Source organism: Eufriesea mexicana, unplaced genomic scaffold, assembly GCF_001483705.2.
Source record: "Eufriesea mexicana isolate 0111107269 unplaced genomic scaffold, ASM148370v2 scaffold9443, whole genome shotgun sequence".
Lineage (NCBI taxonomy): Eukaryota > Metazoa > Arthropoda > Insecta > Hymenoptera > Apidae > Eufriesea > Eufriesea mexicana.
Genome location: NW_016917158.1, coordinates 134,265 through 157,739, shown reverse-complemented (window position 1 = coordinate 157,739; position 23,475 = coordinate 134,265). Strand labels below are relative to the sequence as shown.

General features: G+C 33.5%; 5 protein-coding genes across 19 annotated transcripts in view; 4 read left to right on the top strand and 1 right to left on the bottom strand.

The window, feature by feature from the left end:
- LOC108553143 (uncharacterized) overlaps positions 1 to 6,022 on the top strand; it is a 13,382-nt gene extending 7,360 nt beyond the window's left edge. For 6 of the 15 annotated variants that reach the window (XM_017907927.1, XM_017907929.1, XM_017907925.1 and 3 more), the window contains 5 exons: positions 3,620 to 3,689; positions 3,973 to 4,683; positions 4,757 to 4,991; positions 5,075 to 5,165; positions 5,386 to 6,022. In XM_017907927.1, coding sequence (XP_017763416.1) covers positions 3,638 to 3,689; positions 3,973 to 4,683; positions 4,757 to 4,991; positions 5,075 to 5,165; positions 5,386 to 5,496 — 1,200 coding nt within the window. In that variant the 5' untranslated portion in view covers positions 3,620 to 3,637 and the 3' untranslated portion in view covers positions 5,497 to 6,022. The other 9 variants (XM_017907935.1, XM_017907937.1, XM_017907934.1 and 6 more) reach the window with 9 other exon arrangements.
- A 1,325-nt stretch (positions 6,023 to 7,347) lies between these two features.
- On the top strand, positions 7,348 to 9,487 carry LOC108553133 (cleft lip and palate transmembrane protein 1-like protein). The gene is made up of 8 exons (XM_017907910.1): positions 7,348 to 7,604; positions 7,683 to 7,797; positions 7,863 to 8,083; positions 8,169 to 8,454; positions 8,529 to 8,717; positions 8,784 to 8,959; positions 9,030 to 9,281; positions 9,341 to 9,487. Exons 1-8 carry the CDS (start codon positions 7,348 to 7,350, stop codon positions 9,426 to 9,428), a joined length of 1,584 nt encoding a protein of 527 aa, XP_017763399.1. The 3' UTR covers positions 9,429 to 9,487.
- Positions 9,488 to 10,419: 932 nt separating this feature from the next.
- On the top strand, positions 10,420 to 15,613 carry LOC108553152 (uncharacterized phosphotransferase YvkC). The gene is made up of 18 exons (XM_017907949.1): positions 10,420 to 10,549; positions 10,628 to 10,752; positions 10,824 to 10,962; positions 11,042 to 11,222; positions 11,300 to 11,410; positions 11,489 to 11,713; positions 11,779 to 11,906; positions 11,977 to 12,311; positions 12,385 to 12,530; positions 12,615 to 12,881; positions 12,953 to 13,103; positions 13,183 to 13,722; positions 13,799 to 14,101; positions 14,169 to 14,558; positions 14,622 to 14,947; positions 15,026 to 15,110; positions 15,177 to 15,477; positions 15,544 to 15,613. The coding sequence occupies exons 1-18, from the start codon at positions 10,420 to 10,422 to the stop codon at positions 15,603 to 15,605; spliced, it is 3,945 nt and encodes a 1,314-aa protein (XP_017763438.1). The 3' UTR covers positions 15,606 to 15,613.
- Positions 15,614 to 15,637: 24 nt separating this feature from the next.
- Positions 15,638 to 19,474, bottom strand: Sec5 (exocyst complex component secretory 5). The gene is made up of 12 exons (XM_017907948.1): positions 19,246 to 19,474; positions 18,859 to 19,159; positions 18,603 to 18,798; positions 18,025 to 18,526; positions 17,675 to 17,961; positions 17,418 to 17,602; positions 17,238 to 17,352; positions 16,874 to 17,152; positions 16,378 to 16,704; positions 16,112 to 16,296; positions 15,814 to 16,025; positions 15,638 to 15,716 (listed from the first exon to the last, which is right to left on the bottom strand). Exons 1-11 carry the CDS (start codon positions 19,352 to 19,354, stop codon positions 15,839 to 15,841), a joined length of 2,673 nt encoding a protein of 890 aa, XP_017763437.1. The 5' UTR covers positions 19,355 to 19,474; the 3' UTR covers positions 15,638 to 15,716; positions 15,814 to 15,838.
- A 916-nt stretch (positions 19,475 to 20,390) lies between these two features.
- Akt (AKT serine/threonine protein kinase) lies at positions 20,391 to 23,368 on the top strand. Its single transcript, XM_017907897.1, has 7 exons — positions 20,391 to 20,651; positions 20,981 to 21,248; positions 21,342 to 21,558; positions 21,656 to 21,853; positions 21,933 to 22,203; positions 22,285 to 22,521; positions 22,597 to 23,368. The coding sequence occupies exons 1-7, from the start codon at positions 20,570 to 20,572 to the stop codon at positions 22,935 to 22,937; spliced, it is 1,614 nt and encodes a 537-aa protein (XP_017763386.1). The 5' UTR covers positions 20,391 to 20,569; the 3' UTR covers positions 22,938 to 23,368.
- The last annotated feature ends 107 nt before the right edge of the window (positions 23,369 to 23,475 follow it).

Here is a 23,475-nt window from a genome sequence, read left to right as displayed (position 1 = left end):
GAATGTCTTTCACGGTGAAATAACTCGGCAGCACCACCTAGCGGACGTCTCTAAAATTAAAGTGTTTCTCTAGGTAAGACGACTCGTAATCCTTTCACGTATACCGCTCTACTATTCTACTATTTTAGCTGATTAAAAATTCTGTACACAGCGAGATACATATATAGTGACATAGCGTGAGGTTTTAGCAAGTTGTTGCTGAACGACCTTAACCAGTTGATTCGATATCGATCGGCGGATCCCTGGACAGCCTAGCATCTGAAACCCGTGAAACTTGATCGACGAGTGAGTAGAGCAGTTCGCAACTTTATTATGCAATCTGGTAATTCAAACAATCCACAGTTGTCGCTTTTCTTCAGTCCGGTTACGCGGGGAAACGATCGTGTTTCTTGGGTGCACGCGATAAGAAAAAGCGACGTTGTCGAACCGGATACGGATTAGAAGAAAAGACTCGGTGAACCTGATGGCAATTACCACTGGTTAAAGAGCATAGAGACATTCGCCTTGCCTGCGATCCTACGTTCCACGATTACGAAAGCTGTTGGGGACGAGCAGCTTCTTAGATGGGCTTGTTCCTTGAGAAGCATAGGCATAGATGAACGGATCGTCCGGTTCGAACTGCGCTGACCTACATGTGGTTCGTGAACTGCTGCACAACAACTATCCTGACCCACATGACCGCGAACGTGTTAACTTGATCACTTGTTGCAAACGGAACTAATGTTTCCTTGGCGGCGAAAACGCGGAAGAGAAGTTGAAATATCCGTGTCTGCGATACGGAGCAGAAAAGAAACCAGCGTTTCACGTTTATTCTTATTTCGTTCGTTCCGTTTTAGGAGATGGTTCGAAGATTGACGACGAAGCGTCACGACGCGTGGTAGATACCAGGTGGGAAGAAGATAAGTGACGAGAGAAGGAAGGAGCAGAAAAGGTTAGCCAAGGGCGACTGCTCGATTGGGAAACGTGATTAACGAGCAATTAGAGACTGCGGTGTCAATCGCTAAAATTAACCCTTGCTCCGAGTGGACCAGATTGCCTGTTAACAAACGGCAGAGTGACTCGATCTCGTCGGACTAATCAGTTCATGGCCATTAGCCTGAGAAGTCGAAGCAACGCAGAGTCACCGTGTTCGATAATGCATACCCGTGCAGTGTCAGGCCGCTGCTCTAGTCCATGAAAAGTTACACGTTAGTGCAATCTTCTCTTCCGTTCGATCGATACTCCATCCCGTGTAACTTGGACACCTTATCTCGTTAGTCGGGAAATGCGAAAGAGAGTTTTCCGAAAGACAGCCACTCGGGCGAGACATGTCTCGCGACAATTGCGCGCGACAGCCTTTCGATACTCGTCGAAAGCTTAAATTCGAGCTATTAGAGCTCAGTCGAAGGTCAGTCTTCCGCGCGAATAAATATGGAAAGTGAATCAAGTACGGCTGGAGGAAACGAGTTGCCGAGATGCGCTTACGCAATACCTTTTATTACCAACTAGCTCGAGGTTGTGTACCGCTCAGAAAACCCATTTCCCTCGAGCTTAACCAGGCTACCAGCAGCTCGTTGCATCTTCCTCCTGCTAAATCGAATATCTTCTCTAGGATGTACGCGAATGTAGAACTGGCAACCTTTGATCAGCTGATTGTTCGCGTTCACTCTATAAACGAAGTAGGACGGCTTGCTCGTTTCCCGTAATTGATGTTCAAAAATCAGATTTAATCGCGCTCGAATTAATAAACGCCCACCGCCAGAGCCGAGCACCGTGAACGAGATCGCGCAGAATGCGACCAGCGGCAGAGTTTTTTGGTCTAGAAACGAAGTGGCACGAGGCTCGCGGAAGCCTCTCTCGTAGGTCGTTCCTCGACCGTACAGTCTTCCATTATCGGCTACGTTCCCGATATCGATAACGTAACAACTACGGATCATTTTATGTTTATTATGTCCGACTATCTGTATGATTCACTGGTACGTGGCCGTATGTAGCCAGCGACTGTCAGTTTCTCGCGATGTCCCGGTTCAGGAACTCGTGTACGCGGCCTTTCATTCATCCAATCGTCTCGTTTGGCAAGATCACGCTCTTTGACACGATCTCCAATCTCAGTCCTTCGTAAACATGTGTCAGAGTAGTTCGTAAGACCGGAATTGCTCGTATAAACTACACGGTCCTGCACGCTTCTCGATCTCGGCTTTGCTGCGCACTAACAAAGTTATACGGTACCAAGAAGGAGCACGTGACGCTGCATGCAGTTGTCATTCAATCGTCATCTAATCATCATCTAATCGTCATCCTCGTCCATCTCGAGCAGCCATCGAGAGAGGTCTGTCAGACCGTTCCCTCCTTGACGTCATCGGTTGCGATTTCGATAGACCGACTGGAGCGTTTAGCAGGCGGAAAGGGAGCGGTTACGCGGCGTTTGTTCCTGCATCTCGATTAAGGTTGGTCTAGAGGCGGGAAGATTGCGACATCGCAGCGACCGACACGTCGCGACGCGACGTGGCGCATCCAGGTGCAACTGGTTACAGTCAGGAGAGCATGACCGGTCTGTGCGAATAACTGTACCAGATTTTTTGTGCACTCCAACTTCTCGTTTTGTCAAGAGACCTAATCAAACCGTGCGAAATTTTCCCACCTGGTGCACGCGCTTGCTTAGCAAACTCTCTGGATGGACCTGTCCATTTTCTTTTTCCGCTAGATCCCTTCCACTCCTCGAATGTCTCGTAGATAATTGCCTCGCCGCGTAGTTTTACTTTCCAAGGCTGTTCGAAAAGCTTGGTCCTCCGGTGATCAAACACGTTAGTGATTCAGCGATCTCTAGCATGCTCCTTAAAAATCCTTCCCTCCATGTTTCTGGCGGTGAGTCACGCTGAAATGGATTGAGCAACCGATTAGTCACTTAAACATCCGATTTTGTGGATGCCGTAGTTGTTCGCTCGACCGCGAGTTTATTTTCAGAGATAGATAAAACGCATCGGCTCGTCCCGGCAGATAAGAGTCCGCTTTTCGAGCGTGGTCGATTAAAAAAAAATGTAATAAAAGCGGTGGGAATAATTTATCAGGCCGGACATGTCCATTGTTGTCCGTGAAGTCTCGCGTTGTCGATTAAAAAGCTCGTGCTCTAAATCAATCTCTTCGTGTTGGTCGAGTAGGAACGTTCGGGCGGCACTCTGTCCACGTCGGCGCCTGATATTTCCGCGTATCCACGTGACTAATGGACCATTGTCCTGACAAGTACTATGAGAGGGCACCGAGTCAAACTTCAGTGACAGTGGTTCCACGAGGTGCGCGAAACATTGCAGACAATTTAAATAATTATCAAAGACAACGTGATTTTTCCACGGAACCCTTAGTATTATCATAATTTATCGTTAATTTGCTGCTAACTCGTACAGGAGGAGATGGAGCAGCAAGAGGAAGAAAACATGTCCGAGTAATTCCAACGGATCTTTTGCTCTGACGTGTAGAGATGAGATAAAGATTACGATGGAAGAGTGAATGGGAAAGATTTTCCTCGATAGGTTAGCTCATCGATGATCCTACGCGACCATTTGGCATTTCCCAACGATACAACCGCAATTACGATTACGCATTCATTCGATCAACTGATGTTCCCGTATGCTCTCTGTTTCAGGTACACGCAGATGACGCGATGACGCTGCATTGGTGGATGCACTGGTTCTGGGTTACCGCTCAATTTCTCGGTGCGTTCTAAATAATCGCTAGAATCAAGGACATCTGGTACTTTTTCACACCTTTCACGCGATGTCGAATTCGAATGATCAGTTCAACTTGCGCAAAAGCTCGGGTTAAATTTGAATTCGAGTAGTAATTAAGGTCGAGCCAACATGGAACGCGTACGCGTAGAAATGCGATAGATGTTCTAAAATGCAAGTAACGAGGCTGACCTACCTTTCGATTTTACGGAGAAATTTGTAAGATGCGGCGATAAATCGAGCACACGTCTGACTTTGGTTTGATTTTCAGTGATCTTAGGGAACCCAGTGCCGTCGAGTACGGCCGAGCCGCGTGGGCAGGTGCAGGATCACCTGAACTCAGAACCGACATCCGAAATCACCTCTATCGAGACAGAAAGACCCGAAACGCGACAAAGCTTCCGCGTAGCCAAAGCTATCGGTCTTCATCCTCCTACGAACACGGCTGTAATCTTGGACAGGCAATCGAGTACGATTTCAACTTCCATGGAGGTCGAGACGAGTGCAGTGGAGACCAGTACGAACCCCTTGGAGGAGTACCATGGAAACGCGAGCAATGCGGTCAGTCTGGACTCGATGAAAAGTTTCACGCCGCAACGGATCACAGATAGCGTAGACAGGATTCGCAATCCAGCGACGAAGAAGGACAGCAAGATCACCTGGATCCTAACGACGAACAAGACAGGCGGCAGGTCGAAGTACGAACAGGAAGAGAAAGTCGATGAAAATGGGAATCGGAACACCAGCATAGACGAAGTGGAGGATCTCACGGTGCTACCTCTTCAGGAAGAGGTGTCTAGAATCAGGCTGGTACTGAATAAAACGAAATCCTCCTTTCTATCTTCTTCTTCCTCTTCCTCCTCTCTGTCATCGCCTGCTGACAGTGCCGATATCAGGATGTTCAATCGATCCGACGACGTCGTCATCAATGAGAAGTTTATCGAGCCACAATTATTCGCAACAGCTGCATCGATCCTCGAAGGTAACCAGACTTTCTTAGCTTTGAAATCTATCCTGAAAGAAATTTGAAATTAATTCGTTTGTACATCTTGCAGTTGGAGTGAGCGAATCCACGCGATTGAGCAGAGCGCGAAGTACATTTCCCAAAGATTTCCAAAGGGATCAAGTACAGGAAGATCATCTTTCTGATTACAATGGAAGCAATAGCGAGAACTCGAAGCAGGAGAGCGCTTCGAGATCGACAGTAGACATTGCCGCTATTACCGGAAGCTGCTTAGCGACTGTAGTTTTACTCAGCACAATGGGTAGCCTTGGATTCATTATGTACAGGTAATTAACGCGTTGCGAATATACTTAGTTACTTGACGGCCAAAAAGTCTTCGAACATTATGCAAAAAGAAATCGTGTTACAGGCGTAGGTACCTGAATCCGCCGCAGACATTAAATAGTGACAAATGCAGTAATCCCGATAGTTCCGGTTATATCGATGATTCTACGATTCGTGTAAGTATTCAAATATTCTGGACTAATCAGAATTGTCGAGTCATGTTCTAATTATCTGTAATCTTCGAACAATCTTGGTCTGTTATTTCAAGATAGATTAATTTAGATAACGAGACTAGTCGAAGAGATAGATTTGTTGTATTAGGATACGAGATAGCTATCGAAATGACGTTTGATTTTATATATAAATATATATATATATATATATATATATTTGCAGGATAATTCCGAAGAAATGTACAGCTTGGATAATGATTCGTTTTTAAATTCATTAGAAGCGATGACAATACAAAATTATTGGACGGACAGCGTAAAGCATACGAAGCTATGACAAAAGAAGATAATTCAACCCGGAAAGAGAATCGAAACGTTCAGTATTTCCGATGGCGAAGCACACGAGCAAATATCGTTGTTGGAACAGTAGTACTTACTCGATAAGTGCCCGGCATTTTTCAATCGAACGGAAGGAAGTGAATTTACCATAGTAGTCATAGACAGGCAGAAACGTTATTTTTCTCCAGTTGAACGCAATCGCTAGTGATTCTAATACAAAAATGAGCGAATAAAATATTTTAAATGTTCCCGAAGGTTTTTTAGGTATAAACTTCGTCGATCTTACAGTTTCTTAAATAAGGCTAACGATACATCAAAATTGCAGGATTTGCGCGCATTCCTGTTATACATTAAGCACACGTTGGAATTTATGAATATTATCATGTATGATGTATAACGCGATATATCACGCACATGCCTGAATTTTGATTTTGTCACACGCATTGTTCCCTCTATTTTTCTATCGTGAATATTATAATTGGCAGTGGTCAAGTTTAAAAAAGACAGCGATATCGTAATTTCCATCGGACTGCAGTGATCGAATAGTGCAATAAAATGTTAAAATATATATACCAAATATATACATATATATTAGGTATGCGAAACATAATTTAATGAAACTGAATTCCTACGAATTGTCGGTAAACTACTCGTACTATGATGAATACTTCCGTACTAATTGTACTGTTTGATTTCAATTTCTACAATTGTACTTACGTATATAGTTTTAATTTAAGATCCAACTTCAAGATTACAGTCTTCGAATTTTAATTCAATAAAAATAAGGATATACGATTCTAATAAAATAATAGGAATCAACCTCGGCTCGCTTGCACACACGATTAGCTTCAAATATTTTCAAGATAGGATCGGGCTAATAAAGGATCGGACCAAATACATACCGTAGTTTATAGCTTTATGCCTTTATAACATATCCAGCAAGTGGAAGTAAGGAGATTTCATTCGTGTTTTCCACTACACTTCTAGCTTGTACATATGTACATGTACATGTACTATACAATAATTACGAATATATCTATATGTATAGATGTGCGAATTTCGTGATGATTTCACGAAACCTTCGAATTACGATTTACGTTTTAGTAGAAGTTAGCATTTGTTTGTTCAAATATATTTCTATATGAACTGCGCGTGAAGGAGAAAAAGAATTTATTGTGATAGATCATAGAGTTTAATAAATGTATTGAAATTATCACTAATTCATTTTATGGTGATGATTATGAGTAAATCTACACATACATTATTATTATTACTATTACTATTACTATTATTATTATTATTATTATTATTATTATTGTCATCATCATCATCATCATCATCATCATCATCATCATCATCATCATATCATCATCATCATCATCATCTTTATTATTATTACTGTTATTATCATTATTATTATTAATTTATTAATTAATTGACTTCCTCTTTTTGTTATAAAGTAAGATAAATAAATATTATTGTAATATTGTCTATGCTCTTGTTGATTCAACCTCTTATCGTCAGATGGCGCGTTTCTACTTTCATCTACTTTCACAATGAATGTACTGTTAGAATTATTAACGGTAGTGTTGTAATTTGTTTGATCACGTTGCTCATATTTTTGAATTAGCAATATGTCAAAATGATATCTATATGTCGGTATTAATGATATATCGATAAACTTGAATATTTAAAGAGTATATCGTAAAAAATGAAATAACAAAACAAGTTCATGAACTGCATACATATTTGCATTTACGCGTTGTATACGACGCGCCATAATTTGTGCTTAATTCCAAATATTAAAAAATAAATAATATTAAAGACATTTTAACAAAAATTTACAAAGATGCAGTGGCCATCATTTACTCTTATATTAACGAAAATATTTTTACTTTACGTTATTTATATAATTTACAATTTATCTCTGTTATTTGTAACACCATCCTGTGACAAAAGCCAACGATGTTTAACGTCCTATTTAAGTAAAAAACCTCAATTGCAACTGCAAGTTTATAGTTCTGTCAACAAATATCCTAATCAATATCAAGAGTTAGATTTTGTATATGCTAATGAAAATTTTAATTATACACACCCAAGTAGCTAGTGAGTATATATTTTATATTATTGGAAACATATGTCTGTGTTATTTTATATTGAAATATTATCATGGTTTTCTTTCAGTCCCCTAACTTTGAATATTCGACGCAAAACAAGAAATAATGGAACATTGTTTCTTCATATTATAGTTGCACCAAGCTCTAGGAAGTTTGACAAAAGTATCATTAATATAGGAAAGGTACATATGATAAATGATAAATTATATATTTCCATTTTATGCTTATTTAATATAATATATTATAGGATCCATATGTGTCTTACATTGTTATCAAAATGACACAATATACAATTCCTAAAGCAGAAACATTTAATTTATTGGGTGAAAAGAATAACGCTCTTAGAAACAAGCAAAGCTTAATAGATCCAATAGCACATATTAAGAGCCATGTAACATTTACAATAATGACAAATGATATTAGTTTACCTATGCATAATATACCTATGGAACTAATAAATCAACTGAAGTATGTTAATAATATTTATGTATTAATGAACTGTAATATAATGGCTATTATACATTGAAGATAAAATCAATCTTTATTATTTCAGAATTATACATGGCAGAACATTTTTACCTATAGTTAATTATGATTTCCTGCAAACCAGACATTCTAATTTAATGCAAATCATGCCTCATAATAATACAATTAATATTACATTGCAATATTCTCCAATTTCTATTGGAAAGTTAAGATTGCTATTGCACGTTGAAGTTACTTTGCCAAAATTGAAAAGTCTTGGATTTTCTGATAAAGATGTGGATGAAATAAAAGCAATTTTTGCAGATATTAATATATATATTTTAGGAGGGACCTTTTTCATTGCCACTATTCATGTATGTAAACTAAAGACTAACTAAAACATAGTTTGAAATATAATCCAACATAATGATATTTCATCTTGCTACAGCTATTGTTTGACTTTCTTGCCTTTAAAAATGATATAAGTTACTGGAGAAGAAAAGATAATCTTGTGGGTCTTAGTAAATGGACTGTAGTATGGCGGGGATTCAGTCAAACTATAGTATTTCTTTACTTATTGGATAATGGTTCATCTTTGCTTGTTCTTATCCCTACTGGAATTGGATCTATTATTGAGGTAATCATTTTTGTCATGTATTAAACATTTGTTTTTTTGTAAACATATTTGTATCCTTCTTAATAGATGTGGAAATTGAAGAAAGTGTTAAAACTTAGGCTTAAAAATAATAATATTAAAAATGTGGCTGAAGTTAGAACAAGAGAGTTTGATGCAGAGAGTATGCATTACTTAAGCTACTTGTTGTATCCTCTTGTTATTGGTGGTGCAATTTATTCCTTACTTTTTATTCCTCACAAAAGGTAAATGATTATATCTAAATTTATTCATAATTAACGCAAATACTTACATCCATAACATTTTCATTTCCAGCTGGTATTCGTGGACCTTAAATTCATTAGTACCTGGAGTCTATGCTTTTGGATTTTTATTCATGCTTCCTCAACTTTTTGTAAATTACAAATTAAAATCTGTGGCACATTTACCATGGAGAACGTTCATGTATAAAGCATTTAATACATTTATAGACGATGTTTTCGTATTTATTATCGATACTCCAGCTGCATACAGAGTAGCTTGCTTCAGAGATGATGCAGTTTTTCTTATTTATCTTTATCAAAGATGGTGAGTCATGAACTTTTATTCAATGTTTCGTACTTTACTTTAACAAATGTTACTTTTAGGCTGTATCCAGTAGACAGATCTCGTCTAGATGTTGACGTTATTACAGAAGAAGCTGTTGATTTTGGAAAGTCAAATAAAATGGATTAAAACGTATTTGTTGTCCTTTTAATATCATTTTTACTGTTTCAGTAATATATAATAACTTGAACGCCTAATTGTTATAGTTTTCATACTATGTTCAGAAATGTGTTACTCTTGTTATGTATTTTTATTCCTTAAAAAATTTGAGGTATAAGCATATTTCATTATGATATATTAACAAGATAGTAACATTGTTAAAAGTAGAGTGAACAATATTTTATTTTGGCTCTTATAAACTATAAATATATATATTATTCTGAACATAAAAATATGATTCTCAATGAAATCTTACAAATATATCGGTATTATATTGTTAATTTTTTACATTTGATATCAAACAGCATTATTCAATATATTAGTTACAGATAACATTAAAATTGGTAAACAACCAATTTTGAATGCTGTAAGTAAGACAATTCATTATGCGTAATTTTGATTAATTTATTATATATAATCTATAATAATTCAAAATTAACAGTTTTTAGATTAACATTTAAATGATGTTAAAACGATGCGTATATACTGATGTTATGCAATTATTTATCAAGGTCATTTTTAAAACCTGTTATATCACTTAGCTTCTTGTCTGGATAGCAATTCAGTCCTATTAAGCATAATCAGCATTGTGCTCAGAGATGTCTGATATCTGCAGTTTATTAAATTCTTCTTTATATTATTTGAAACTAAGATAACGTATTTACGCATAAAATACGCAGATGACAAGCATATGAAAAATTGATTAAAAAAACTATTAGTGACTGTGGAATTGTATCTTTATAAGTTATATTTAGAAAATCATATTCAAAATTTATCAATTGTACTACTGATAAGTAATCAATCAACATTATTTGAAATACTGATACCGAAAAAATCTGATACAGATAAAAAGTTTTTATTAAATTTCGTGTATTTAATTATTACACCGGTAGTTTGCATTGATATAACGTTTCTATCAATATTAAATAAGTCATTCGTTAAAAATATTATATATTTCAAAATGATAAATATTTCACTTGTTATTAAAATTTTATTTTCTGTCTTTCTACCATTGTGCCTATACTTTTGGATAAACAAAGCAATTAAAAAGTATAGCACATCATGTTTAGAATTGAAACAAAATATTCCAAGTAAGTAGGAATTACTTTTATCATTTTATGTAATTAAAACAATCACATGCATATATTATTATTAAAAATTATTTTTAGATATCCATTTCTTACTAAAATATTGGTGGGCAAAGTATTATATTAATAGGATGAAGAAAAGAGAAATATATTTACATACCAATAAAAAAGAACACTTAGAAAATTTAGAAATCAAAGATAAAGATGTAAGTACTTTTTGTTTTATTAAGTTAAGAATTAAAATCAAATTTAATAATTGATTTTTATTTATAATTAGAGTGCCAACAGCATATCTTTTTATGGTACAGATCAGAAAGGAAATTCTTTGTTAATCAAGTTTTCTCACAGAGCATTCAAACTAGCAGAAGTTTCAATGCAACTTACTACATCTGATGGTCAATTATATGTTTCACCTGGTATAAGAATGTTTATCATAAATATTCTTCCTCTTCCTTGTTAATCAGGGATATAAAATAATTTTTAACTTTTTCATAGCCTATCCCAATACCACCCTGATACCTAATTTAAATCAGATGTGGACAGCAGGTGGTCTTAAAATTGAGTGTTTAAAATTCCAAAAACGTTGGAGAATAGTTTACAATGGCATGCTTAGGAACTTAACTCAGAGTGGTAAATGTAGTGATCATAATGTTGAACATATTCGTTTAAATTTTATGTAAGGGATACTGTCAATTAATTAACAATTAAATTGATTAAGTTTTGAAAGCTATGTTAATAATTCTTTTTAATTAGATTTATTGCATCTTCTCAACCATCCAGATGGCCAGAAGATTGGAGTACAGCATTACATGCAGAAGCATTAGCTTGTGAACCATGGAAGAATCCTGAATGGATAAATAAAATGTATTAACTAAGCATAAGAAAATACTATTGTAAATTACTACTTTATTTAGATAAAATATATATTGTTCGTGTTTACAGAAAGTTACTGAAGTATACAGGTTTTGATCAATGGGGATCTATGCTAGGTCAAGTGATATACAAAAATGGACATGTTTCTACAATGTATTTGCGTGGACTTCATCAACATCGTTGGGGAAAACATGAATCTCACGAGTTTTACGAATCAGTTACCTTATTTGGTGTAATGTTATATGGAGCCATGTTTCATCTTAATATGAGTAATACAAAACATAGTTTTCCACAGTAAGTGAACAAGTGTTTATATAACAATTAAGACTGGTCTGTTGAATAAAAACTTCTAATTTCAGAATACAGTTTGGTCAATACAGATCTAATAATGAAAGAACATGTGAGATTAGCAAAATAGGACTTAAATTATCTGATTTTAAGCAAGAAAAGTTTAATAATAATTTGAGGTACAATACATGGTTCATAGGTAAGTCAGAGTTGGTATAAAAAGTTTATGCTATAGAGTCTGTAAATAATAATTGTGCATTATACTTTAGCTGATAATAAAGAATATAATATTCTTGTAAAACCTAATAATTCAATAGTACTACATTATGGTCAACCATGTGATCTATTAAACAAAATTATTACTGTGAAGTTGGAGATGAATGGTAAATCAGGTATTGGATTAATACAATTATGGTCCCCTTATACTCTTCCAGTATGTAAAACAAAAACACATACAGAGTTATCATTATTGAAACAAATTAATACTAATGTACAACAAGATGATTATATTATATATTTTAATGATGGAAAATGTCAAAATGAAAATATTGTTGGTGGGAAAGGATTTTCACTTGGAGTATTAACTTCTGTAAGAAATGCAGATGTGAGTTATAATACAGATTTTATTGTTTCATCTTAATTTCTTAAATCATTCTAACATGAAACAATCTTCCTAGTTTATTGTACCAAAAGGATTTTGTGTAACTGTTTTTGCATTTGAATTGCAATTACAAACACATAAAGAATTACAAAAAGTAATTGACAATGTTGAGAATATTTGTGCTGGAAGAAAAGATGGTGACCTTCAAAAATATTGCAATGAGTGATTTATCTGACTTAATACAATTATAACATATGGAATATTTTATTGCTACATAAATAATATTTAATTTTTTGCTGTTTTCAGAGCTATGCGCATAATCAAGTCGACTCCAATTATCGAAAAAGTAAAATATATAATTATAAAAGCAATAGAAAACTTGGAGTTAGAAGATGATAATGATAAACCATCTAGATATGCAATAAGATCTAGTGCTGTAGGTGAAGACAGTGAAGAAACTTCAGCTGCTGGTCAAAATTCAACTTATTTAGGTATCCAAGGTAAAACCAATGTTATCAAGAGTATAGCTATGTGTTGGGCAAGTTTGTTTTCATATCAGAGTGTCAACTACAGGTAACATGATAATTTAGTTAGCTTTTCCATAACATTCGTGATAGTAACATCAAGTAATTCATATCTCTTAGAAAGCAACATGGTATGACTATAAAAGCATCTATGGGAGTGTGCGTACAAAAGATGGTAAACGCTGATGCCGCTGGTGTTATGTTCACTAGACATCCAACTACTGGAGATCCATCAAATATTCTCATAACTGCTAATTATGGATTAGGAGAAGTACAATTAAATAATCATACAATCATTAATTATACAAATGATTAAATAAATAAGAAATTAATAGACTTTTTTTGTTTAGTCCGTTGTGTCAGCAGTAGTCGAACCAGATACAATAATTATTCATAAAAGATGGAATAATAAATTAACTATACGAAGTTTAGTAACGGGAAATAAAAGACAAAAGATTCTAGTGAGTGATAATGGAGTGGTTACAGTTGACCTCGATAATGAAGAAAATGAGACAATTTGTTTGTCAGAAGAAATTGCTCTACGATTAGCTAATATAGGTGTCAATTTAGAAACTTTGTTTGGAAGCGCCAGAGATATAGAATGGGCAGTAATGAATGAAACTATTTATTTACTTCAAGCTCGACCTATTACCACTTTATACACGTGGTCAGATTTTGAGTTAACACACGAATTGGATTCAGGTGTTCCTAGCGATATCGATATGCTTACATTCGCTAATGTAGGTGAAATATTTCCATATCCATTATCACCTTTATCAATTTCTGTAATTGCAGAAACATTTAATACATCAGTATCTACTGAATTTCACACTCAGGATAATATTTTCTTTCATATTGTTGGTATGAAATGCACTTTAAACTATTATAATGTAAGTAAAATTTTTGAAGTAAGAACTTAAAAAGAAGAAGAATATATATCTAAAAAGTAGTTCTTTATCATGGCAGTTATTTTTACGACAACATAGTAAAGAAATAACGCTTTCGAATAAAGTCACGGATCTTGCTATTTCTGGAAGTATTATACTAACACCAGAGATTCATAAAGTTATTTGTGAAAGAAATGGTGAACCTGTTCCTCTAGCAAAAATTTTAGTATTTTATAAACTAATAAAGAATGCAATTATGAATAGTACAGTAGAAAAAAATGCTAAAAAAATTCGTCAAAATTTAACTTTGAATGGAGAAGATTTTCATAGTGCACATAATTTATACAATGAAATTAATCAACGTTATGAAGAATATAGAAATGTAAGTACAAGTACATCAAATATTGCAAGAACTTTCATAAATTGTTTAACTATATAAAATTTTGTAGGTAGCAGAATGTCATATGCATACTACAAGAGTCAGTATCTTTTATCAAATTTTTGCATTAGGATTATTAACAAATGGTTACAGTGACATTGTACCCGAGCATTTTTCAGATATTTCCATTTTGTTAGGTTCTTGCAATGATATTGTTAGTGCTGATATGTTAAAAGGACTTGATAAAATAATAAGTTGCATTAAAAAGTGTGGAAAAGATGAAGAATTTAAAAAAGTAGACTGCGATAAAGCAATTAATTGGTTAACAGCTAATTGCCCACAAGCTGCAAAAGAATTGAATAAATTTCTAGAGAAACATGGATTCAGATGCATTCAAGAGCTAGATTTTATATCAGAACCATGGTCTCTTAGGCCTGAAAATCTTATTAAAACACTTCAGGTAAATTACATTATTTGAATGTGTAGAACGAATATATTATAAAGGGATAAATTATTTTACTAGACCATGATAACAGCTCCAGAAGCAAAAAATTCAAGTAAGACATTTGATGCAGAACAAATAGTGGGGCTCTTAAAAACACCAAAAACGGCAATAACGAAATGGATTTTGAAAAAACTAGTACCTTTTTGTAGGAAAGCCGTTGTGCGTCGAGAAATGACTAAAGCAATATTTGCATATATCACACATACATTTCGACTAGCTTACAGAAGACTAGGAAAATTAATGGTTTTAGAGAGTTATTTACCAAGTGAAGATTTAATATTTTTTTTAACGAATGAAGAAATAGCAATGCTACTAAATCACCATGATAGAACATTAATACAAAAGTAATTAAATTGTTAATTAAAACCTCGTTTCTTTTTTCTCAATTACTACATTAATTTTTTCTTTTACTTTCTTTTTAGAGCATTTCGTAGGAAGAAAATTTTTCCTTTACTAAAAAATATAGAATATCCAGAAGTTAATATTGGAATGCCAATTCCTGTGAAGGTAGGTTGATATGTTTCTTTTCATAAGAATGCTATTTATTCATAAAACAATATTTTTGTATTACAGAATGATTTAAATGTGATAATTGATAATAAATCTGCAAAGATTCAAGGAACACCAGTATGTGGAGGCTCTATTGTTAATAGAGCATGTGTAATCACAGATTTATCAGATGCAGAGAAACTACAACCAGGTGACATTTTAATTACTCATTCTACCGATATTGCTTGGAGTCCATATTTCCCATTACTGAGCGGTATAGTCACAGAATTGGGAGGACTTATAAGTCATGGAGCTGTAATAGCTAGAGAATATGGCCTCCCATGCATAGTTAGTGCTAAGAAAGCTACACAAGTTTTTCAAACAGGTAACATATTGTTGTTTTTAAACTGAACAATAAATAAATAAATAAATACTCAAAATACATTTTTAGGGGACACTGTACTATTATCAGCAGATATGGGAGTTTTGCAGTTGGTCAAGAAACACGATTAAAGGGGTTATAATTTTTCTTATTTCTTTTTTTGTCACGTGTATTTGTATAATTCAATGATTGAAGGTGAAATTTGTTTGATTTATTCACATTAATAACAATGAATGTGCAAGCTGGAATAAAAATATCTATTGTAACAATATAAATAATAATAATAGTAATAATAAAAAACGAAAGAAAAGATCATCAACCAATATAAGAAATACTTACTTAGATCCTTAAGTTATTATCAAAGCTATACAGTAGTAACGCGATTGGGATCGGCAATCAATATAGGAGTATTATTTGTTGCATCATTGGCAAGACATAAAAGTTGTAAATGCATAGATGTTGCTACTTTCGATAACAGCATGTCGATTCGCATACAGTCTTCTTTGTTAACAGGTTGTGGTATTGCATCTAGTGCTTCTTCAAAAAAGTTCCTACAAATAAAAAATTAAATACAATATTAATATTCTCTTTATTTGTATAACTATAAAAAAAAAAAAAAAAAATAAGGGATTATTACTTTGCCCTCGTAGTACTATAAAATTCTAAAGCATTACGCAAAAGTATGATGTCAGTACGTGCTTGTACAATTCCGGCTGGTCGAAATTGAGTAACACATGACATAAGCCTTGCAAGTTCTTCTGCTACAGTCTCAACTATGTGAGATAACACTCGTTGTAACAAAGCTGGTGCGACACGTCGCACCTGTTGAAAAACATTATAATAACAAAAATTATGTTTAAAATTTAAGAATTATTTATAAATGAAATAGAAAATGATAGATACCTCAGCGTGAACTGCAATTAAATTTGCTAAAATTTCTTGTGCGTATGGTCTCACATGAGTAGGTTCAATTTCAAAATCCCATTCTAAACCACCCAGATACATGCTCGGTTCGATTGTACCCACCAGTGGATCGCAGCGACGTTCCAAATATGCATCTAGAACAGCCGTATCCAGTGTACCCAATTGCGTCCAATCTGAGTTCCATCCAATCGCATTCGACAAACTCGGATAATCCTGATCCTTTAATACATCTCCAATTCTTGGTAGGATCGTGTTCAGTGTATAACGAATATTACTTAATGAGATTAAGAGGCATTGTTCCCACGTCTGATAAAAAATTCAGAAGTAATGCTAAAATATAGCACTGACTTCAAAGAATGCTACAAATGTTTTTCTTATAATGAGTTATTTAAATAGATATAGACAGATTATTTGCTCCGAAATAAATGAACTTCTCTATAAACATATCACTCTGTAAATATGCTGTAAAACTTACTGGGCCTTGATGTTTGATGCTCTTGCTTTTATAGCCAGAAGGAGAACCAACTAATTGAGACACGGAAGGTTCGTCATCATCTAAAGCTTCCTCGCAACCACTAAATGCCAACTGCTGTAGACATCGTGTGAACGATGTAAACAATGTCTTGACAGAGTTATAATATAAAAGCTGATGAGCAGAATTGGCAAACAATGGTCCTTCTCGAGGACCACAAGCAACTACTGTATCTCGTGCCCGTTTTGATACTTCCATAACCATTTCTTCAAACAAGTATGGCTAAATATATATTAAAAATAGAAATGAATAACTATTGGAACAGTATGCATATGTATAATTTTTATAAACAAGATTCAATTATTACCACTTTCGTAACGCCACCGTCTTCATTCAAATATTCTATTTGCCATGTTTCCTTTTTATGTAAAGCTGCTATGTTTTCTGCAGTTTGTTTAAAAAGAGTACTAAAGCACTGTAATCTGATTTGAAAAAACCTTTAGTATATTATATGACAAAAATAAAAAAATATAATAATATTTTGTACCTCAAATCAAGTATAAGTTTTCCAAAAATATCTAATGCATCACTTGGTAAATCCAAATGAATCAATGAAGCGTACATTTGCCTAATTCTACGCAAAATATGTAAAAGCCAAACAGCATCCAAATCATTGCTACATATATTTCTCATAGCTTCCATGGCATGTTGCATGCTTGATAGTACCAGATTCTATACCAAAATAATATTTTGATAAAAGTTGCATTTTTTTAACAATATCCATTTAACAAATATTTAATATACCTTAAAAGGTGTTTGTTTTTCCGCGTCCACTGCAACATGTAACTGTCCAGTAAAATAGCTTTGACCTAATCTCCACAAGTCTGGCAGTTGTTCAACTATTATATCACAAATTGTTTCAATACATGATATTTGTGAAGGAATATTAATTCCATCATCTTTGTGTAATTTTGATTTATTGCTCAATACTGGTTTCGTTTTGTTTACATCTTCACCAACTGTATTGTCAATTTCTAATTGTTCTCGTATACAAATGGTGATACTTTTCTTCAAGTAATTTGAATGTGAAACTGGCGAAAGTAATCATTAGCTTTAGTGAACATAATATTATACAGAATATTATAGAAAAATACCTATTGCTTCCCAAGCTGGATCCCCTTCAGCTTCCAAATTAACAAGATTTCTAATTATCTTTTTATGTTCTTCTAAACTGAAGGGCATTTCTTCAAGTTTATTTTTTAGATGTGCTTTCAACATTATAATTCTATTATCAATTTCCTGTAGCACCTTTTTAAAAACTTCAATTTCCGTATTCTTAAATAAATTTTTTACTCTTGTGTAATCATTAATCACAAGATCATAATTACCGCGTTTTATATTCTTTTCTATATTAATTGGCATACAAAAAAGGAACTTGTATCTTTGCATTACAGATAATGCATTTCTTGTTGCATCTGCTCTATCTCTTCTCGCTAATACATCATCAAATAATTTATTAGCCTCTGACATGGACTGTCGAATAGCTTTTTCTAATTTTTCAGTAGGATCATTTCCATATGTTTTTATATCTGTCTCAAACTGTTCTTTTAATAATATGACTGTGTCTAATTGTTCCATTACTGATCCCACATTAGCCTAAAAAAGAATATATAAAGAAATATGAAGTGAAGAAATATATATCTATCTTGTGATTTCTTAATGTAACAATTACCTTTAAAAATGACAATTGACCTTCCTTTTGAGAATTAACTTTTCTTTTAAGATATGCTAAACCAGCTTTTAAGTCCTCAAAAGTAGTAGCATGGTGATGTTGCAATAAAAACCAACCAGGATGAAATTTTTCACTGGTAAGATCTCCACTACCTTCTCCAAAAAGTTCTATTAATTCATCTTCAGGATACTTCTTACTACAAAAGCATGTATTAAAGAATTTTTGTTCATTTTTAAAAAAATTAAGGTAAACATACTCATTGCCTTCTACACTTAAACCTAAAGGGTCTTCTTGCTGATAATTTGTTGGAGAAAGTGTTCTTCTTCCCCATACAAAACTCTGCATAGGAGCTTCTTCTACCCATACTGCAGATTCTTTCATAGGACCTATAGTTTCATGATAACCACGGAATTGTACTGTTGATGTCCCTGGTCCTCCACTGCGTGTAGTTACTATAATATCACCTCGACCTTTACAAGGTCCTGATCTGGCAATGATTTTGTTGGTGGATTTCCATTCAGCTGATAAAAGGCAATCACACCCACATATCGTTAGTCCTAGATGTATTAAAGGCTCCGTTAGTAAAAGAATTGTTTTTATAAAAAAAGAAATATTGTGAAATGACTTAAGAAGTGAAAATAACCTATAAGATCTTGCACTTTGTTACCCAAAAATTCACCGCGAACTATTACGCGGGTTCCTGGAGGTCCTTCCTTAGGAGATATACCTGTTACCACTGGTGGTGGACCCATCTTTTTAATTATATTGTAAAATAAAATTCTTACTATCTTTGCACAAATAAATATTGATCGTACATAATTTTAACCTTAATAATCGAATAGATTTAAAATCCTACTTTCAACACAATAGACAATCACTATCATTTCTTTTAATTTATAAATTTTTTTATATTACGTTTGCTACATTAATTAGTGACAAAACGAGTAAATTAGAAGAGATAATGATCTTTGTTACATCAAATGACAATCTAAAAGTCAGTGACAGATGTGCCTATTGATGCAATAGAGTGGGAGGTGACAAATTTAATGTAATACATCAAAACGGAATATAGATTTATGATACAATCATATACCTTAGTGTTAAAAATTTTTTTAAATAATTTTGAATTAATTTAATCAATAAAAAAATATTAAATTATACATAAGACGATTTTAATTAACATATATTTTAGCTAGTTATTTATAAGTATTTACATTGTTACGAAAAACAATCATTTAATTATCTTTATAAATTTTTATGTTCATTTTCATTGAACAATTTAAAGTCTTTTAAATTGCCCTCTTTGCTTAGATAAAATTATTTAAAAATTGTCATTTAAATTTAAAAACGTCATAAACAGTTTACTGCTTTTATATAATTATCATCGAAATTATGCGTAGTTATTTATAATGGGATAATATAAAATATAAAAAAAAAAACTTATTTATGTTTTTCTTTGAGAGGAAAATATATGCACATGTTTAAATAAAAAATGTGTGCGTTCGTGCGTACATGCGTGTGATTTTGTGCGTGTATTTACGTATGCATATGTGTGTGCATATGTACAAATATATAATAAATCATAATAAACAAAGGGTTTTGCGCATGCTTGTCCTGAAGGATAGAATGTATAGAAAGGTCATAATGATATCAATACTTCTACTGATGACTTAAGGTTGACTGAAAGTAGACAGGTATTATTCCATGAAAATTCTTCTTTATTTGTGATCGATTGATGCGCCATCTTCGGAATATGAAGAGGCAATGCTAGTAGTGCGCATTAGTGTGTCTGCCGATCACAGAGTATAGTTGAGTTTACCTGCCAAACGTGTATCTATGATTGCTCAAGTTTGTATACTCGTGCCATCCTTACTGTTGTATTTCGCCAATTTTTGTGGAATATTGTATCTGGACGAAAACACAAAGTATCAGAATAGTGTATACAAGTGCGCATTAAAAAAGGAATTATGGGGGACGCAGCGATGAACGTCGCAGCGTCCGGTGGCGGCGGTCAGCGTGTCGTTAAGGAAGGCTGGCTGCAAAAACGCGGTACTACAGAGCAGTTTCATAATATTTGTGTTTACTTCTTTGCTGCATTTCAAGCGGACAGAGTACAGACTTGAGCAACATTTTTCCATTTTTTCACATGATCTTTTTGATTCTTATACTCTTCTTTTTAAGAAAATGTCAAGATTATATCGAATAAAGCATTTTTTACGAAAATTTTAGAAAGTACTTGTAAAAATTAGATTCTTCATTCCATTTTTCGCCATTACATATTAAATAAATACTATTTACCACTTTTATCAAAAATAAACAGTGTGTTCTCGATATTGTCAGAAATAATTATTTAAATATATTTCATTTCTTACATATAGGAGAACATATAAAAAATTGGAGGTCAAGATATTTCGTTTTACGAGATGATGGTACATTAGTTGGATTCAAAGCTAAGCCAGATCAACAAATGGCAGCTGCAGCACAACCATTGAACAATTTTACTGTTCGTGGTTGTCAAATTATGTCTGTAGATAGACCTAAACCTTATACTTTTGTTATAAGAGGTTTACAATGGGCTGCTGTGATAGAAAGGACGTTCCATGTAGAAACAGAACAAGAAAGGGAAGATTGGGTGGCAGCAATCAGGTTTGATTTTATAAATATTAAAGAATTAAAGTACTTAATAAGTTTAAAGTTATTTTAAACATTTTCTTTTTATTACTTTTACTTTTTTTATAGATATGTAGCTGCTAGATTAGCAAGTGAAAAACAAACTCAACAGCAAATGCAACATTCATCTTCATCTGAAGATGTTGATATGGAGTCTTCTGGAGGTGGTAGATCAGACTCTGGTGTAGTGTCTTCGGATGTGGATGGTGGCAGTATTGATGAATTATCTGCGAAATTTAGTGTTCAAGGAACATCAAGTAGTAAAAGTACAGGGAAAAAAAAAGTAGTATGTACATACCAAATATTATTTTTTGTCAATTTAAACTTAGACGTTTTATTTAATAACTTATTTAATAATATACATTTTTAATTTTTTATTTCAGACTCTTGAAAATTTTGAATTTCTAAAAGTCTTGGGAAAGGGTACATTTGGGAAAGTAATTCTGTGTAGAGAAAAGGCAACAGGCCATTTATATGCTATCAAAATATTACGAAAAGAAATTATTATTCGTAAAGATGAAGTTGCGCACACACTTACTGAAAATAGAGTATTGCGAACTACAAATCACCCGTTCCTGATTGTATGTATCTCATGTATTATTATATTGTTTTTCATATATGCATAATATTAACTTACATTTGATACTTTTTAATTTACAGTCTTTAAAATATAGTTTTCAAACAGCAGAGAGGCTATGCTTTGTAATGGAGTATGTTAATGGTGGAGAGTTGTTCTTTCATTTAAAACGTATTCGTGTATTTGGCGAGGATCGTACTCGATTTTATGGCGCTGAAATAATTTCAGCTTTAGGCTACCTTCATTCGCAGGGTATCATTTATCGTGATATCAAATTAGAGAATCTTCTCTTAGATAAAGATGGACATATTAAAATAGCTGATTTTGGATTGTGCAAAGAAGATATAACGTATGGTAAATATTTTGTATATATCTTGATATAAATTTTTTTATTTAAAAATTATGAGAAATGCCAATAACATTTCTAATACTCAGGAAGAACGACAAAAACATTCTGTGGAACTCCTGAATATCTTGCACCAGAAGTGTTAGAAGATAATGATTATGGACGAGCCGTAGATTGGTGGGGAGTTGGTGTTGTTATGTACGAAATGATCTGTGGTCGATTACCTTTTTATAATAAGGACCATGAAAAGCTTTTTACGCTTATTGTAATGGAGGAAGTAAGATTTCCTAGAACAATCAGTAATGAAGCAAAAGACATGCTTGGAGGTAAGTAGATGCTAAATAAAATAAAACATCTCATAAAATCTCTCAATTTTTATTTAATTTATAATTTCTTTTAAGGTTTACTTATAAAAGATCCAAGCAAAAGATTAGGTGGTGGACCTAATGATGCAAAAGAAATCATGGATCATGCATTCTTTTCGTCAATTGATTGGTCAGATCTTGTACAGAAAAAAATTCCTCCCCCTTTTAAACCTCAAGTAACGTCTGATACAGACACTCGATATTTTGATAGCGAATTTACGGGTGAAAGTGTTGAACTTACGCCGCCTGATCAAGGATTTTTAGGTAGTGGGACAGGTTTGAATTCAATAGCTGAAGAACAAGAGCATTTTCCTCAATTTTCCTATCAGGAAAGTCACTCAGCAGCAACCTCTTCCATCGTTTCTATTAATCACTGACAGTATCAAGTGTCCTCTTTGTTTACATATTGAGATGTATGGTTAAATGCATGAAAGAGCCAGAGACCTTCGATTACGACGAATATTTGCAGTTTGTCCACTAATTTGGAGGAATTTTTTTAACGCAGATAAATCGAAATATCAGTTATTTTCGCTAATTTATGATGCTTTTTTGTGCATCTTTAAAAGGTTTTAACACATATCTCCAATGGCAGATTCGCGTGTATGCGTGTATGTGCGTATACATGCACATACTCATTGAAATTGTACATGAAAAAGTTATGTACTATAAGATCCAATTAAATTAATATTTATACCTGCTGAGTAGGTCCGTGGTGATATAATGGGGGATCGAATGTTTGTTTGAAACAGAAGCAGAATGAGGAAGATAAAAATTAAGCGTATCCCCTAAACTGTGTTACGTTGTGAAAAATGGCATGTTTCTTCTATGTGGAAGAACGATATTTAATAATCGTAGCTACAGTTTTTTTAAGTTTTTTTCCTTTTTTTTTTTTTTTTTTTTTTTTTTTTTTTTTTT